Source organism: Trifolium pratense, linkage group LG3, assembly GCF_020283565.1.
Source record: "Trifolium pratense cultivar HEN17-A07 linkage group LG3, ARS_RC_1.1, whole genome shotgun sequence".
Classification (NCBI taxonomy): domain Eukaryota; kingdom Viridiplantae; phylum Streptophyta; class Magnoliopsida; order Fabales; family Fabaceae; genus Trifolium; species Trifolium pratense.
In genome coordinates, this window is record NC_060061.1 from 28,564,678 (window position 1) to 28,582,599 (window position 17,922).

Below are 17,922 nucleotides of genomic sequence, written 5' to 3' on the forward strand. Positions count from 1 at the left end.
GAAAGCCGTCAGACTTACAGAGTCCAAACATGAGGAGTCTATCATCACTGAGCCTGTCCGAGAAGATGAGTTTGTCTTTTTTAAGAACGGCACCCCGCCGGATTACTTTTACCTCTACACTGGCGTGATCCAACCTCTAAACCTCTGGCTTCCTTTTACTTCTTTCGAGGCGGAGATGTTGAGGGTTCTTAATGTCGCCCCCACTCAACTTCATCCTAACAGCTGGGCCTTCGTAAAAGCCTTCGAGGTGATGTGCCTAGGTTTTGAACTGGTACCCTCGATTGGTGTTTTCTTCTGTTTTTACCATATCAAGAACCTAAAACCCCAGACTATGGTTTCTCTTAGTAGTCAACCCAATCATCGCCTCATGAGTCTGTATGCCTCCAACTTCAAAGGCTTCAAGGACTCCTTCTTTAGGGTTCGCAGTAGCGACCAACTTCCCGATCTAATGTATGATGAGATAGGAGATCCCTTGTTCCCTTTCTACTGGACTGACAACCCTAGGCTTATAAAGGGAACCATCTTTGAGACTTTGAGTGACTTTGAGCAGGACATTGTCCACTTTCTTGATTCTTTTGCTCTTATGGACACTGCTGATATCCTTAGATGTGAGGGTAATAGCGAAGCTTTGACAGAGTATTTACGTAAGTGATGAACTTGGCATATATGCATATTTCTTTTTATTTTAATGTTGATCTCGCCTTATTACTAACCTGTGTTTTTCTGATTCCTTTATTTTTCAGAAAGAATGAGGACCATTTCGAATGAAGAAAGACTGGCGTTCTTGGCGAAAGCTCGTCAACAAAAAGCCAATCCTGCTGCTGGCGTTGCCGACCCTCTGAAGCAGCTACAAGTGGAAGAGGCTGGAGTTAAAGAGGGACGGAGCAAGAGAAAGCATGATGGGCGCATCCCTGTTGAGATCCCAGGAAAGGCTGCTGCTAAAGAGGGTGTCGTCCCGCCTCCTAAAAAACAAAAAACTGAGAAGACTAGCCAACCAGCTGGAGATGCTGACAAAGGCAAAGGCAAAGCTTCCAGTTCTACTCAGCCTTCATCTGAAGATACTGAAGCCGCTGCTTCTCTTTCTTGGGCTTCCTTCGATCCCCTCGAGTTTATTGAGAGGGGGGTGACTATGGTTGGCGATATGACCCGATTTACTAACACTCCTACTGAAGACTTGAGGAGAAAAGCCTTGGAGTATGAGGTAAAAGGTACTCTTCTCAATTATTTGTTGACGAATCGGCAGGAGCAGGAGGTCCAAGAGGCGAAACGGAAGGTGAAAGTCGTTGATGACCATCTTGCTGACATTGAGAAGAAATATTCCGAGACCAAGACCAAGCTGGAGGAGGATATCAGGAAGCTGAAGGATAGCCAGGAGGGCGAGGCTGAGAGGTTGAAGAAGGAATATGAGGATAAGCTGGCGAAGGTGAAGGAAAGTTATGCCGCCTCCGAGACCAAGCTGAAAGAGAATGATGCTGCTCAAGATGAGATGATTTCTAAGCTTTCTAAAGAGAAAGATGCAGCGGTGTTCTCCGTGGGGACCTTGGGCGAAGAGAAGGAGAGGTTGGAAACTGACGTGAAGGAGCTTCAACTGTATGCTGCCAACCAGTACGAGGAAGGCTTCGCCTATGCCCTTGAGCAAGTCAAGCTTCTTTTCCCAGACCTCGACGCCAAGCGCCTAGCTGAAGCTGATGCGATGAACCAGATTATTGATGGAAAGCTTGTTCCCTATGTACCTCCTAGTGAATGATATGACCTTGTTTGTAATGAATTTAATTCTGCCCTTATGTGGCTTTTGTAACTACTTGTATGTCCCTTCGTGGTTTGAACAATTTACCCTTTATTGGGTTTCTATTAATCCCTTTATTTGCAATAATCTTCATAATTTTGCGGATGAATTTTGCATTACGTTGTGAGGTAACGCCTTCTGTCATTCTCACCTTGGAAACTTTGTCCCTATACCCGTTATAATAATTGTGAATCGATAGAAAATACTTTATACCTGTCATTTGGCGTTATAGTGAATTGCCTTGCTTTGGTTGTGTGTAAGCTTCTTCTGGCGGTGTTGATAATTTCGCCTTTCTTTGCTGTATCTTTTTCTGACGCTCCCTACGGGTAACGCCAAGGCCTTTCAACCTTGTTTTATTTTCTTTTTCTGACGTACCCAACTCGAAAGACTTACAGGTAACGCCAAGGCCTTTCAACCTTGTTTTATTTTCTTTTTCTGACGTACCCAACTCGTAAGACTTACAGGTAACGCCAAGGCCTTTCAACCTTGTTTTATTTTCTTTTTCTGACGTGCCCAACTCGTAAGACTTACAGGTAACGCCAAGGCCTTTCAACCTTGTTTTATTTTCTTTTTCTGACGTACCCAACTCGTAAGACTTACAGGTAACGCCAAGGCCTTTCAACCTTGTTTTATTTTCTTTTTCTGACGTACCCAACTCGTAAGACTTACAGGTAACGCCAAGGCCTTTCAACCTTGTTTTATTTTCTTTTTCTGACGTACCCAACTCGTAAGACTTACAGGTAACGCCAAGGCCTTTCAACCTTGTTTAATTTTTCTTTTTCTGACGTACCCAACTCGTAAGACTTACAGGTAACGCCAAGGCCTTTCAACCTTGTTTTATTTTCTTTTTCTGACGTACCCAACTCGTAAGACTTACAGGTAACGCCAAGGCCTTTCAACCTTGTTTAATTTTTCTTTTTCTGACGTACCCAACTCGTAAGACTTACAGGTAACGCCAAGGCCTTTCAACCTTGTTTTATTTTTCTTTTTCTGACGTACCCAACTCGTAAGACTTACAGGTAACGCCAAGGCCTTTCAACCTTGTTTTATTTTCTTTTTCTGACGTACCCAACTCGTAAGACTTACAGGTAACGCCAAGGCCTTTCAACCTTGTTTTATTTTCTTTTTCTGACGTACCCAACTCGTAAGACTTACAGGTAACGCCAAGGCCTTTCAACCTTGTTTTATTATTCTTTTTCTGACGTACCCAACTCGTAAGACTTACAGGTAACGCCAAGGCCTTTCAACCTTGTTTTATTTTTCTTTTTCTGACGTACCCAACTCGTAAGACTTACAGGTAACGCCAAGGCCTTTCAACCTTGTTTTATTTTCTTTTTCTGACGTACCCAACTCGTAAGACTTACAGGTAACGCCAAGGCCTTTCAACCTTGTTTTATTTTCTTTTTTTGACGTACCCAACTCGTAAGACTTACAAGTAACGCCAAGGCCTTTCAACCTTGTTTTATTTTTCTTTTTCTGACGTACCCAACTCGTAAGACTTACAGGTAACGCCAAGGCCTTTCAACCTTGTTTTATTTTCTTTTTCTGACGTACCCAACTCGTAAGACTTACAGGTAACGCCAAGGCCTTTCAACCTTGTTTTATTTTTCTTTTTCTGACGTACCCAACTCGTAAGACTTACAGGTAACGCCAAGGCCTTTCAACCTTGTTTTATTTTCTTTTTCTGACGTACCCAACTCGTAAGACTTACAGGTAACGCCAAGGCCTTTCAACCTTGTTTTATTTTCTTTTTCTGACGTACCCAACTCGTAAGACTTACAGGTAACGCCAAGGCCTTTCAACCTTGTTTTATTTTTCTTTTTCTGACGTACCCAACTCGTAAGACTTACAGGTAACGCCAAGGCCTTTCAACCTTGTTTTATTTTCTTTTTCTGACGTACCCAACTCGTAAGACTTACAGGTAACGCCAAGGCCTTTCAACCTTGTTTTATTTTTCTTTTTCTGACGTACCCAACTCGTAAGACTTACAGGTAACGCCAAGGCCTTTCAACCTTGTTTTATTTTCTTTTTCTGACGTACCCAACTCGTAAGACTTACAGGTAACGCCAAGGCCTTTCAACCTTGTTTTATTTTCTTTTTCTGACGTACCCAACTCGTAAGACTTACAGGTAACGCCAAGGCCTTTCAACCTTGTTTTATTTTTCTTTTTCTGACGTACCCAACTCGTAAGACTTACAGGTAACGCCAAGGCCTTTCAACCTTGTTTTATTTTCTTTTTCTGACGTACCCAACTCGTAAGACTTACAGGTAACGCCAAGGCCTTTCAACCTTGTTTTATTTTTCTTTTTCTGACGTACCCAACTCGTAAGACTTACAGGTAACGCCAAGGCCTTTCAACCTTGTTTTATTTTCTTTTTCTGACGTACCCAACTCGTAAGACTTACAGGTAACGCCAAGGCCTTTCAACCTTGTTTTATTTTCTTTTTCTGACGTACCCAACTCGTAAGACTTACAGGTAACGCCAAGGCCTTTCAACCTTGTTTTATTTTTCTTTTTCTGACGTACCCAACTCGTAAGACTTACAGGTAACGCCAAGGCCTTTCAACCTTGTTTTATTTTCTTTTTCTGACGTACCCAACTCGTAAGACTTACAGGTAACGCCAAGGCCTTTCAACCTTGTTTTATTTTTCTTTTTCTGACGTACCCAACTCGTAAGACTTACAGGTAACGCCAAGGCCTTTCAACCTTGTTTTATTTTCTTTTTCTGACGTACCCAACTCGTAAGACTTACAGGTAACGCCAAGGCCTTTCAACCTTGTTTTATTTTTCTTTTTCTGACGTACCCAACTCGTAAGACTTACAGGTAACGCCAAGGCCTTTCAACCTTGTTTTATTTTCTTTTTCTGACGTACCCAACTCGTAAGACTTACAGGTAACGCCAAGGCCTTTCAACCTTGTTTTATTTTCTTTTTCTGACGTACCCAACTCGTAAGACTTACAGGTAACGCCAAGGCCTTTCAACCTTGTTTTATTTTTCTTTTTCTGACGTACCCAACTCGTAAGACTTACAGGTAACGCCAAGGCCTTTCAACCTTGTTTTATTTTCTTTTTCTGACGTACCCAACTCGTAAGACTTACAGGTAACGCCAAGGCCTTTCAACCTTGTTTTATTTTTCTTTTTCTGACGTACCCAACTCGTAAGACTTACAGGTAACGCCAAGGCCTTTCAACCTTGTTTTATTTTCTTTTTCTGACGTACCCAACTCGTAAGACTTACAGGTAATGCCAAGGCCTTTCAACCTTGTTTTATTTTCTTTTTCTGACGTACCCAACTCGTAAGACTTACAGGTAACGCCAAGGCCTTTCAACCTTGTTTTATTTTTCTTTTTCTGACGTACCCAACTCGTAAGACTTACAGGTAACGCCAAGGCCTTTCAACCTTGTTTTATTTTCTTTTTCTGACGTACCCAACTCGTAAGACTTACAGGTAACGCCAAGGCCTTTCAACCTTGTTTTATTTTCTTTTTCTGACGTACCCAACTCGTAAGACTTACAGGTAACGCCAAGGCCTTTCAACCTTGTTTAATTTTTCTTTTTCTGACGTACCCAACTCGTAAGACTTACAGGTAACGCCAAGGCCTTTCAACCTTGTTTTATTTTTCTTTTTCTGACGTACCCAACTCGTAAGACTTACAGGTAACGCCAAGGCCTTTCAACCTTGTTTTATTTTCTTTTTCTGACGTACCCAACTCGTAAGACTTACAGGTAACGCCAAGGCCTTGCAACCTTGTTTTATGGTTCAGCGCTCACATCTGAGTTGATCTTTGATAAAGATTCAGAGCTCAAGTTTGAGATAACCATTTTCGTCGGTTCAGAGCCCGTATATATTTTTACATATGCAAGAAGATATAAACTACTAGAATTTTGAAATTCAATGAGCCTCGATAAAAACCCCAGTTTAAAGCAGGGGAAAAGAGTGTCTCATTGTCTTTTTATTCATTTATGAAAACGGTTCTTATACATCATTAAAAATATTGCCAAAAGAAGAGAATGGTTATACTTATTCTTCCACCGGTAACGTGATGCCCCGCGATTAGCTGTAGTAGAACTTTAAGTTTGCTATGTTCCACGTCCTGGGGAGGATTCTTCCTTCCAAGGTCTCTAGACGATATGCTCCTCCTTCGAAAGCTTCTTGCACCCGAAAGGGGCCTTCCCAGTTTGCTGCGAACTTTCCTCCTTTATCCTTTCCCATAGGTCTTTTCAGCACTAGATCGCCCTCTTGGAAACTCCTTTGTTTGACTCTCGTATTATAACGCCTAGCGGCCCTTTGCTTTATGGCGAATTCTCTGAAATGCGCTCTTTCTCTTCTTTCCTCGATCATGTCTAGGTTCTCTTCCAAAGCTCTGTCGTTCTCTTCCTGCGTCGTGGTTTCTCTGCGCCAACTAGGAGGATTTATTTCCACCGGGATCATCGCGTCTGAACCATAGACCATTGTAAATGGCGCTTCTCCTGTCGAGGATTGGGGAGTGGTGTGATACGACCAGAGGATGGGTGAGATATGGGCTACCCAGGCTTCGCCTTTGCTATCTAGCCTCCTTTTTAAGGCTCTTAGTATCACCTTATTTGCTGACTCCGCTTGTCCGTTAGCTTGTGGATGCTCCACTGATATAAAGGTGTTTTTGATTCCTTTGCTTCGACAGAATTCTACGACCTTTTCGCTGGCGAACTGTGTACCGTTGTCGGATACGATATATTTGGGCAATCCAAATCTGCAGATGATTTTCTTCCAATAAAAGATTTTTACCTGTTCCGCCGAGATGCTGGATACCGGTTCTGCTTCAATCCATTTTGTAAAGTAGTCCACGGCGACGATGATCCATCGCGCTTGTTTATAGCCAATCGGAAATGGACCAACGATATCTACACCCCACATGAAAAAGGGCCAGGGGGATAACACTGACTTTAGTGGCTCCCCCGGAACGTGATGCAGGTTGGCGTGTCTTTGACACTTGTCACAGTTTCTTACATACATGGCGGTATCATCATGTATATCTGGCCAATAAAATCCTGCTCTTAATATCTTTCCTGCCAATGCTCTTGAACCGATATGACTACCACACGATCCTTCGTGTACTTCAGACATGATGCGTTTGGCTTCTTCGGTACTGACGCATAAAAGGAGGGGGGATGCAAATCCCCTTTTGTATAGCTTATCACCTATCATTGAATACCATGCCGCCATTTTCTTCAATTTAAAAGCCTTTTCCCTTTCTTTCGGGAGCTCATCCTTTTGGAGGTACCGGATAATGGGCGATCTCCAGTCTTCTTCTTCTATTACCATCATCATCTCTTCCCCGCTGATGCTGGGGGTTTTTATAGTCTCTTGGATAACGGTTCTATGGCTTCCTGGTTTTTTTGTGCTCGCCAGCTTTGACAATAGATCTGCTCTCATGTTTTGTTCACGGGGAACGTAAACTAATTCGAAAGAATCGAAATGCTTAGCTAGGTTTTGAACTCTTTCCACGTATTTGATTAACTGCGGCTCCTTCGTTTGAAACTTCCCTGATACTTGGTTGGTTACCAGTTGGGAATCACTCATGGCCCTTGACTCTTTTACCTCCATATCGCTTGCTAACTTATTCCTGCTATCAAAGCTTCGTATTCTGCTTGGTTGTTGCTGGCTTTGAAGGCGAAACGTAGTGATTGTTCTATCATAACGCCATCTGGTCCTTCCAGTACTATTCCGGCTCCACTTCCTCGCACATTGGAGGCCCCGTCAACTGAGAGTGTCCAAGACGCCGTTTTCTCTGTTGTTGGCGGAGTAGACATTTCCAATACAAAATCAGCTAGTCTTTGTGACTTAATGGCCCCTCTAGGCGAGAAGGTGATGTCAAATTCTGATAATTCAACGGACCATGCTACCATCCTCCCTGCCAAGTCTGGCTTTCGGAGGACGTTCTTGATAGGGTAATCTGTTCTAACAACTACCTGGTGGCTTTGAAAGTACTGCCTTAATTTTCTGGCTGTGACAACTACCGCGAGAGATAACCTCTCTATTCTTTGATACCTTGTTTCTGCTCCCCTCAGGGTTCTACTTACGAAGTATATAGGTTTTTCTTCGCCCTCTATTTCCTGAACTAGAGCTGTACTCATGGCTCTATCCGAAACTGCGAGATATAGGTAAAGGGTGTTACCTGGTAATGGGCGTGTCAAGATGGGTGGTGATGCTAGGAACTCCTTTAGTTGTCTGAAGGCTTCTTCACATTCTGGTGTCCAGGAGAATCTCTCATTTTTCTAAGGGATGCGAAGAAGTGGAAACCCTTTTCGCCCGCGCATGATAGAAATCTGGATAGTGCCGCTATTCTGCCTGTCAAGGTTTGTACTTCTTTCACGGATGTAGGGCTCCTCATGTCTATGATGGCTTGGCATTTTTCGGGGTTAGCCTCTATTCCTCTGCTGGTGAGCATAAACCCTAAGAATTTTCCGGCTTGTACTCCAAAGGAACACTTTGCTGGGTTTAGTCTCATGTTGTACTTTCTTACTGATCCCATGATGTCCAACAGATCATCATCATGGCGACTTCCCTCGGAAGTTTTTACTACCATGTCGTCGATATATACCTCTAAGTTCTTCCCTATTTGCTCGGCAAAAACCCTGTCCATCAACCTTTGGTATGTTGCTCCCGCATTCTTCAATCCAAAAGGCATGACGTTGTAAAAATAGTTGCAGGTGTTCGACATAAAGGCTGTATGGCAGGCGTCTGAGGGGTTCATCTTTATTTGATTGTATCCGGAGTAGGCGTCCATGAAACTCAGCATCTTGCACCCCGAGGCGCCATCGATTAACCTGTCTATGTTGGGTAGGGGATATGGATCTTTGGGACACGCCTTGTTTAAGTCTGTGAAGTCCACGCACATTCTCCACTTTCCGTTGGCCTTTTTCACCATGACGACATTTGCCAACCATGAGGGGTATTTTATTTCTTCGATGAATCCAGCCTCCTTTAGCTTCTCCACTTCTTCCGCTATAGCGACTCGTCTTTCTTCTCCTACCTTTCTCTTTCTTTGGGAGACTGGTTTTGTGCTGGGTGATATTGAAAGTTTATGTGTTATCACCCCTTCGTCAATCCCTGGCATATCTGAAGGCTTCCATGCGAATAGGTCAGCGTTATCCTTCAAGATTTTGATGATTCGTCTCCTCTCCTCGCTGGGCAACGCTGTTCCCAAGCTGGTTGTCTGGTGTGGGTGATCGCCTATTTGAACCTGCTCCAGGTCTTCTATAGGGCTTACCCTTCGATCTTGAAATTCCTCCCTCGGATCCATATCTGCGCTCTCTATGATGTTTATGCCGCCTGGAATTGCGGCTTGTCTTCTTTCGAATTTTCCGCTTGCGCTGGAAGTTCGGTGTCGTATCTTTAAGCTAGACTCGTAGCATTTCTTGGCGAGAATCTGATCGCCCCTTACCGTCCCTACTTCCCCATTATCAAGGGGGTATTTTATTGCTAGGTATAGAGTGGACATGGCCGCCCCCAATGTGTTAAAGGCGGGCCTACCTATAATAATATTATAGGAGGTAAAGGGAGTTTTAACTACCAGGTATCGCACCTTGATAGTTTTGGCGTTGCTGCCTTCTCCAAATGTGGTGAGAAGAGAGGCATAGCCCATTACATCCACTTGTTCGCCAGAGAACCCGACCAGGGTTCCGGAGTATGGTTGCAATTGCTCCTCTGCTAATTGCATGGCCTTGAAAGCTTCCCAGTACATAATGTCCGCTGAACTCCCTGAGTCTATCAGTACTCTTTTTACATCGCAGTTCAAAATTTGGACTTGAATCACTAATGGATCATCGTCATGAGGCGCTACCTCCAACCCATCCTTTGCTGTGAACGCCAAATCTGGCACGTCTAATGGCTGGGGTTGACTCACGAGGTATATTTCCGAGATGGCTCGGCGTACATACCTTTTCCTTGCCGAGCTTGATTCGCCCCCACCTGAGAATCCTCCCGCTATTGTATTCACGGAGATTCTCCCCTTGGGAGGTTCTCTATTTGGCCCAGGAGGGTCCCTTGGCTCCTGTCGGGGGACTTTTGGCACGACAACCCGCCCTTGGGCGGCGTCGTCAATGAATTTGCGAAGGTGTCCGCTTTTTATCAGCTCTTCGATTAAATCTCTTAAGCGGAAGCATTTTTCTGTGGAGTGACCTCTACACCTGTGATATGCGCACCAGGCGTTATCGTCCAGCCCCATGGGGATGTTACTGGTTCTCCTTGGGGGGAGGTTTGCCAAACCAGTGGCCAGAATTTCGTTTAAAACGTAAACTTTTGAGGCGTTTAATGGCGTGAGGTCTTCATTGGCGGGATGGTTCCTGAATTCTCTTCTGGGCGGTTGGCGGTAGGGCTTCCCATGATGCCTCTGCCATGGGTCCCCTTGGTGGCCTCCCGTTTTTGGTCGTGGGTGTTCGGGTGCTCTAGTGGCACGGCCCACGTATTCCTTCTCCTTAACGTCTCTTTGTCTTTTCTCGGCGTTAATTTCTTCGCCCTTTATATAACACTCCGCCCTCTTGTTCACCTCCTGCATTGACGAGGCTGGCTTTTGGGCTAAGGACTCATTGAAATGTCCTGCTCTTAGCCCATTGTGGAAGGCTGCCACGAACATCTCCTGATTTGGGTTTGAGACTTTGATGGTGGCTTCGCTAAATCTGGCGAGGAAGTTACGCAATGATTCGCCATGGTTTTGGCGGATGGAGAAAAGACTGGTTGATGTGACTTTCACGTGTTTCGATCCAGCGAACTGGTGAATAAATTTTTTATGAAAGTCAGCATAACTCTCGATTGAATTCTTTGGAAGGTTCATGTACCAACGTAGGGCGACATCCTTGAAGGTGCCGGCTAGTAGTTTACACTTTAGATGTTCCGGAGCATTGATTATGGCGGTTTGTGTTCCGATTGCCATCAGGTGCTCCTTTGGATCCGTCTTTCCGTCGAAGGTAGGAAGGTGAGGAACCTTGATTGTTTCCACCACTTGGGAATCCCACAAGTGTTGTGCTAAAGGCTGTACGTCCATGACGCCCTCTCCCTCCTCCTCCTCCGAAATCAATTTCGCTTTCTCTTTTTCATTAGTTCTTTCGGCTTCGATGGCCGCAATCTGAGTTTGTAAGCGCCGTATTTCTACAACGGCGGCTTGCAGGGTGTTAACGCTAGAGTTGTCGTTGTTTTCGTGTTCTCCAGCCATGTGAAGATGTTTGATTTTTCGTCTAGTTGCTGTGATAGGCTGGGATCAAATGATTTTACCGCAGCCCCACGGTGGGCGCCAAAATGTTCTGGTAAAAAACAAGGGGGTTTGTATTATTGATTAAATGGTGTGATTACACTCAGTTCAATCCCAACAACCCTGGGAGTTTAATAAGTCAGAATTCGATCCTCCTTTACAGATGAAAATATGAAACTATTTATAGACTATTAAAGTCTTCTTCTCCAAGCTAGGGTTCCTAAAAATCCGGTCTTTAGCATCTTCTTCGGAGGTATAGCGTGAAAATAGGGATGAAAAACCTTGGTCTCCAAGCTATGGCGGTTGCGGGGAGTTGGTTTCTTCCTTCCCAAGTCAGTTGCTAATACAGGGAAGGAAAAGATATTTATAATAATACGGGATTCAGCTTTTGGGCGTTGCCTCGCTATCGTTAGTCACGCCCTGGGCTTCGTGTCGCCTAATTGGGTGTTTGGGATTTATTTGATTTGGGCCTTGTTCCCTTTCTGGTATTCATTGGGCTTGTTGGCTATATCCTCAAGTCCATTGCCCGGTCCAATATATATATATATATAGTCAATTAATGCCACGTTTTAATTTTTTGTGGAAATTGAAAGGCTAAGAAGATTTTTTGATAGGAAAATAGTAAAAGGTTGCTAATATTAAAAGAGTGTACCGTTTCAAAAAATTTACAACTTTTCATATGATTTAGGCCATAAAAGTTAATGAGAAAGTTATTTGGGAGTTACAAACATGCAAGAAACATAAGAGTATACACAATGACAATGTATGTATGTATGTATATAAAAAAAATATGAGTTTTATAGAGATGACACATAAGCATAAGAGTTTTTGTAGAGATGACACATCAGCAAAAAAAAGTTTGCTTTACAATTATATATATATATATATATATATATATATATATACAATTGCTAACCCTCTACATAGCAAACAATTATTATCATTAATTCTATCTTGTCATCATACATATTCATGTCTTCTATCTAGCTCAATCCAAAGAAGTCTGAAAAAAAGTTTGGAATGAAATTAATACCACAACAATATATCAAATTCTACAATTGTACAACTATATTTTTTAATTTTATGACAGCTTGCTAAAGTTCCCGATGTCATAACTTGTATTCAAACATGCACCTGCCACTTCAAGCTTAAATGTTACCCTTTATATGTTGCGGTAGCAATCGACCACTCCATTTGCACGCCTCAGAAAGCTACACCAAACATGAATTGGTAGGTGCTTAAATTAAAATAGTAACATCATACGTTGATTATTATGAAAAAAAGGACACAGAATGAAAATACAAACCTTTGATTATTATTCTCTTGCAATACACACCTCTCAAATTGAAAGTACACAAACTCATATCTACCAAGGGATTGTTCATAAGGCACATATATATACATATATATATATATATATATATATATATATATATATATATATATATATATATATATATATATATATATAGTCAATTAATGCCACGTTTTAATTTTTTGTGGGAATTGAAAGGCTAAGAAGATTTTTTGATAGGAAAATAGTAAAAGGTTGCTAATATTAACCACTCCATTTGCATGCCTCAGAAAGCTATACCAAACATGAATTGATAGGTGCTTAAATTAAAATAGTAACATCATACGTTGATTATTATGAAAAAAATGACACAAAATGAAAATACAAACCTTTGATTATTATTTTCCTGCAATACACACACCTCTCAAATTGAAAGTACACAAACTCATATCTACCAAGGGATTGTTCATAAGGCACACATATATATATATATATATATATATATATATATATATATATATATAGTCAATTAATGCCACGTTTTAATTTTTTGTGGAAATTGAAAGGCTAAGAAATTTTTTTGATAGGAAAATAGTAAAAGGTTGCTAATATTAAAAGAGAGTACCTTTTCAAAAAATTTACAACTTTTCATATGATTTAGGCCATAAAAGTTAATGAGAAAGTTATTTGGGAGTTACAAACATGAAAGAAACATAAGAGTATACACAATGACAATGTATGTATGAGAAAGTGAGAAAGTGAGAAAGTGAAAGTGAGAAAGGTTTTCTACAAACCAAAAGAGTTACAACATAAAAGCTCACATCATACAAAACACAGATACAATTGTTTCCCCTCTACATATAGTAAACAATTACCAGACTATATAAGAGAGATTGAGAAGATTTTTTTCTACAAATCAAGAGAGTTACTACATCATAAAAGTTGACACTATATATCCACCTCATACATAGAATTGCTACCCCTCTACATAGCAAACAATTATTATCATTTTATGTTGTCATCATACATATCTAGCTCAATCCAAAGAAGCCTGAAAAAAAGTTCTGGAATGAAATTAATACCACAACAATATATCAAATTCTACAATTGTACAACTATATTTTTAAATTTTATGACAACTTACTAAAGTTCCCGATGGTATAACTTGTATTCAAACGTGCACATTCCACTTCCAGGTTAAATTTTACACTTTATGTGTTGCGATACCAATCAATCACTCCATTTGCACGTCTCAGAAAGCTACACGAAACATGAACTGGTATGTGCTTAAATTAAAAGAGTAACATCATCCGTTGATTATCATGAAGAAAAAAGGACACAAAATGAAAATACAAACCTTTGATTATTATTCTCCTTCTACAATACACACATCTCTCAAATTGAAAGTTCACACAGTCATATCTACCGATGAATTGTTCATAAGGCACATATATATAGTCAATTAATGCCACGTTTTAATTTTTTTTTGTGGGAATTGAAAGGCTAAGAAGATCTTTTGATAGGAAAATAGTAAATGGTTGCTAATATTAAAAGGGTGCACCGTTTCAAAAAATTTACAACTTATCATATGACTTAGGCCATAAAAGTAAGGGATTGAAAGGTTAAGAAAAATAAGTTAAAAAAAAATAAATTAAAATAACATTAAAAGGGGTGATCTTTCACCTTTCATAACAATTTTTATTTATAATAATAATGCTCCGTTATTAATTATTAATTAGTAGGTGAATCATTCAATTAATTAGTATGTGAAGGAAACAAAAGGAATGTACATAATATTTAGAAAAATTTTGAGTTTTGTGAAGATGACACATAAGCAAAAAGAGTTTCGTCGAGAAAGACAGGCACACCATCAGGTATGACTTCCTTAATCCTACACAAATGGAAAGAACACACAATAAGTATAGCACACTTAAATGTGGCATCATAAACAAATTTATAAAAAAAGGGAAAAAATATTTTACTTTTTGAGACTATTTTCAGCAGGTGACATGGTGGAAAATGGAAGAGGATATCACTATAATAGTCAAATGGAGCAAGGCAATATGCATGGAATGATAGTGAAATGTGTCTAGCTTATAAAGGTGCAAATTGTTTAATGATGTGTGTTATGTTTGGAGGAATGGGAAGGGGCAAAATATTTGATGAGAATGTCAATTAAAATTGATACTTATTTTGTAACTGATATTAGGAATATAAGTTATTTTATTTTATTATGTTAATGATAATAAAATAAGTTACAAAAAGTTATATGAGAGTTAATTACGAAGGATATAAATATACACATAATAATGAATAATAAGTAAGTTAATTGAGGGTTATAGTACACATAAGCATGAATGTAATGAGAGAAGACACATAAGCATACACATAAGCATGAATGTAATGAGAGAAGACACATAAGCATCAACTCTTGCTTAGAAAAAAGAAAAAAATGAGGAGCTTTGTAGTGACGACACATTAGCAAAAAAAAGTTTGCTTTACAATTATATATAGATATTGATAAGGAAAATGCTAAACAGTATCCCGGACACTGTTTAAAAGTGTTATTTTCAATTTAAAAATTTCATTTTTTGGTTTTCTTAACCCGCGTCCCGGGACTATTTATCCATCAACCAATGAAAACAAACTATATAATATAAGGTTTTTTTTTTTTTAAAAAAAAACTGCTCCGATTAATAATTTGGGGGTATTTTCTAAACTATCCCTTCATAAAAGTTGGTTACAAGTTAGTCGTGGGTAGCACATGAAAATCTATTTATCTCACTTATTCTCATTGGTTTATGAATAAATATCCTTAAACTATGAAGAGGTAGAGTAAATCTCAACGTAATATAAGTTTTAGCTAAAAACATGGAACTTTTAGATGTGTCGTGTCGCACCCCAACTCATGAATAACTCCACCTTGAACTCGTATCGTTTTTCCCATGAAAACGTGAACTTTTCCTATAAAATTATAGGGGAACAAATCATCTCCGACAAGAGTGGGCATAAAAACCAAAATACCAAACCAAAAGATTCCAAAGCAAACCAAACTAAATCATCTCCGACAAGGGTTGACATAAAAACCAAAAAACCAAATCATCTTTAACAAAATAAAAAAATAGTTTGGTTCAGTTCACATGCAGTTTTAGTTTTAAACCAAACTTTGCCCACCCCTAATCTCCAACATACATTGTCTAGGGTAAAAATTGTTATTGCGGATGGCTGAAAACTAATTAACCGGAGGCGTGTAATCACTGAACTAAGGAATTATTCGCAAATATTGCGCAACTCCCCCAGAATACAACCGGTTCTTTTCGACGATAAACATGCCGAGGCTATCAAGACACGGGAATATCAACAAGATTGGTAACTCAGGCACTTATTAGAAAATACTTTGTTTTGAGGATTAGATATATGAAACACAATGAGTTTAGGGATATGCATTCATCACTTAGTACTTTTTCCTCTGTTTTTATATATCACATACATATATATTGACCAAGTTATAAAGCATTCTTCTCATGTAATTAAAACAAATCAATTCTTTTTTAATTAGTATTTTCAAAACGGTTATCAAAATAAATAGGCTAATTAGTTGCTATAAAATAGGAACATGTGATGTGAATAGGTTTAAGGTTCCACTAAAAATATGGTATTAGTTATACATGATGCAATGTCCAAAACTAATAAGATATATATATATATATATATATATATATATATATATATATATATATATATATATATATATATATATATATATATATATCCTATTAATGATACCTTATCAAATAAGTAACTAAAATAATTCCCAAGTCAAATTAAATTAATAAATTATAAAAATAAATAACTTTTGAAATATCTCAAATATCCAACAAATCTCAATCACTAATGGAGAGCCAAAATTTTCACTTGACACTCTTCGGTGAAACATATGCTGGGAGAATCTGTTCCAAAATTATAGAAGCAGAGCAAGACTTTAACGTATAATAAAAGCTCAGAAATGTAACAAAGCAATGTCGTTTGTTTTTTCCATTCTCTCCAATCTAACCCAATTTATGTGCACATAAACATTTCATAATTTTCAGGTATTTTGATTTGGCCTTGTTATGCGGTTCCTTGTCCTGTCCTTTATGAATTCATCCATATCAAATTAGAGGCATTGGAAAATGCACTAAAGTAAAAGTGAAGAAAGAAAAAAAAAAGAAAAAAAAAGGTCATGACTCATGAAACAGTGGGCATTTTCTTTTGCTTTTTGGGTAGCCGCGGCATAAAAAAAAAACATAGTACTACACACACAACTAATTAACCCCAAAATAAAGGGATTTTGTCTAAACAAATTGATAGGTCTCTCACCATGCCGCAAGTAAGGCAATTATTTTTGAAACGTTAGATAGTAATGTTTCATAGATCTTATCATATACTGTCAGTATCTAATACTTATCTTTTTAATTCAATCCACTTTCCCTATTCTCTCTCCTCTCAAATCAGATCTGCAACAACAAGATGTGAGGAGAGGAACAACCAAGAAAGCTAAACCACTGCACTGTCACCATGATAATAAGCTCCTGGTTCCTGATGACCCAACTCTTTGACTAATAGAAAATTAGTGCTTCACTCTTTGATTATTGAAAAAACTTAATTTTTTGTTGTGATTTTAGTGGGTTTTGTCTTGGTTGCACATGAATTGTTCTCTCTTGTATAGATATATGAAAGTTTGAATTTTTGTTTTACTGTAAAGCATTTTCTCATTGTAGATTCAAAAGTTTTAGTGTTATTCATTTATAAGTTTTTAGAGCCTCGTTTTTTTTTTTTTTGATAAGCAAAATAAAATATAAGTTAAGAGCCTCATGAAATCACTTAGTTAAGAGTAAGGGTTAGATTGAAATCCAATGGTGAAGGGAAAAAATCGATATTTTCATGGCTAGAGATCTGCATCAAATAGAGATGATATTATGAAAAAACAGCAAAGAATGAAAGTGAAACCAGAACAAGGAGATATGAAACTCGTGAGAAGAAAACAAATGGGAAATAATCAAATGTACCGGTCTGAATTTGAACTTGTAATTTCACATTTCTCCACACTTAAAGTATATGAATTTAGTCATTGGACAACAATTTACAAAAAAAAATAATACACTACTATAAAAGGTCATTAATGTCATTTTAATCAATAATAAATAAAAACATATTCACTAAATAACTTTGTGATTATATGTCAAAAAAAAAAAAAAAACTTTGTGATTTATACATGGAGCACCCTACAATAAAGTTTACATGTTTGGAAGTGGGAACAGGAAAAGTATAAGTACCTGGAAACAAGGTGACAAATTAATTGTCAAGATGTTTTGTCTTAATTTTTTCCTTTGGAAGACCAAACAACATCAACATATAAGAGTAATGGGAAATGGAGAAAAATGATAAAGACGGAAAGGAAAATGCAAGGCAGCAACAAACAAAGGAGAGTTTAGTCAACAACTAAATCAAACCTTTCCTGAATACTAGTACTATATTTTCCATTCAGTGAATTGAGGTATCTTTTGAATGGCCAAGTGCAATGTCATTTTCACATTTTAATTTTACTTCATTAATTGTGGGATAAGGATTATCAA

The 17,922-nt window shown here is 38.9% G+C and overlaps 1 protein-coding gene across 1 annotated transcript; it reads right to left on the bottom strand.

Moving 5' to 3' along the window:
• Positions 1-1,902: 1,902 nt before the first annotated feature.
• Positions 1,903-10,323, bottom strand: LOC123914911. Its single transcript, XM_045966071.1, has 2 exons — positions 9,037-10,323; positions 1,903-1,953 (listed from the first exon to the last, which is right to left on the bottom strand). Exons 1-2 carry the CDS (start codon positions 10,321-10,323, stop codon positions 1,903-1,905), a joined length of 1,338 nt encoding a protein of 445 aa, XP_045822027.1.
• Between the last annotated feature and the right edge of the window lie 7,599 nt (positions 10,324-17,922).

Bases quoted from the DNA above. Each gene is read 5' to 3' on its own strand.
- LOC123914911 (XM_045966071.1), bottom strand. From the start codon at position 10,323: ATGCAGGAGGTGAACAAGAGGGCGGAGTGTTATATAAAGGGCGAAGAA. The intron at 1,954-9,036 runs GTAAGCCCTATA...TAACGGGTATAG, and splicing joins AGGAATTTCAAGATCGAAGG to GGACAAAGTTTCCAAGGTGA.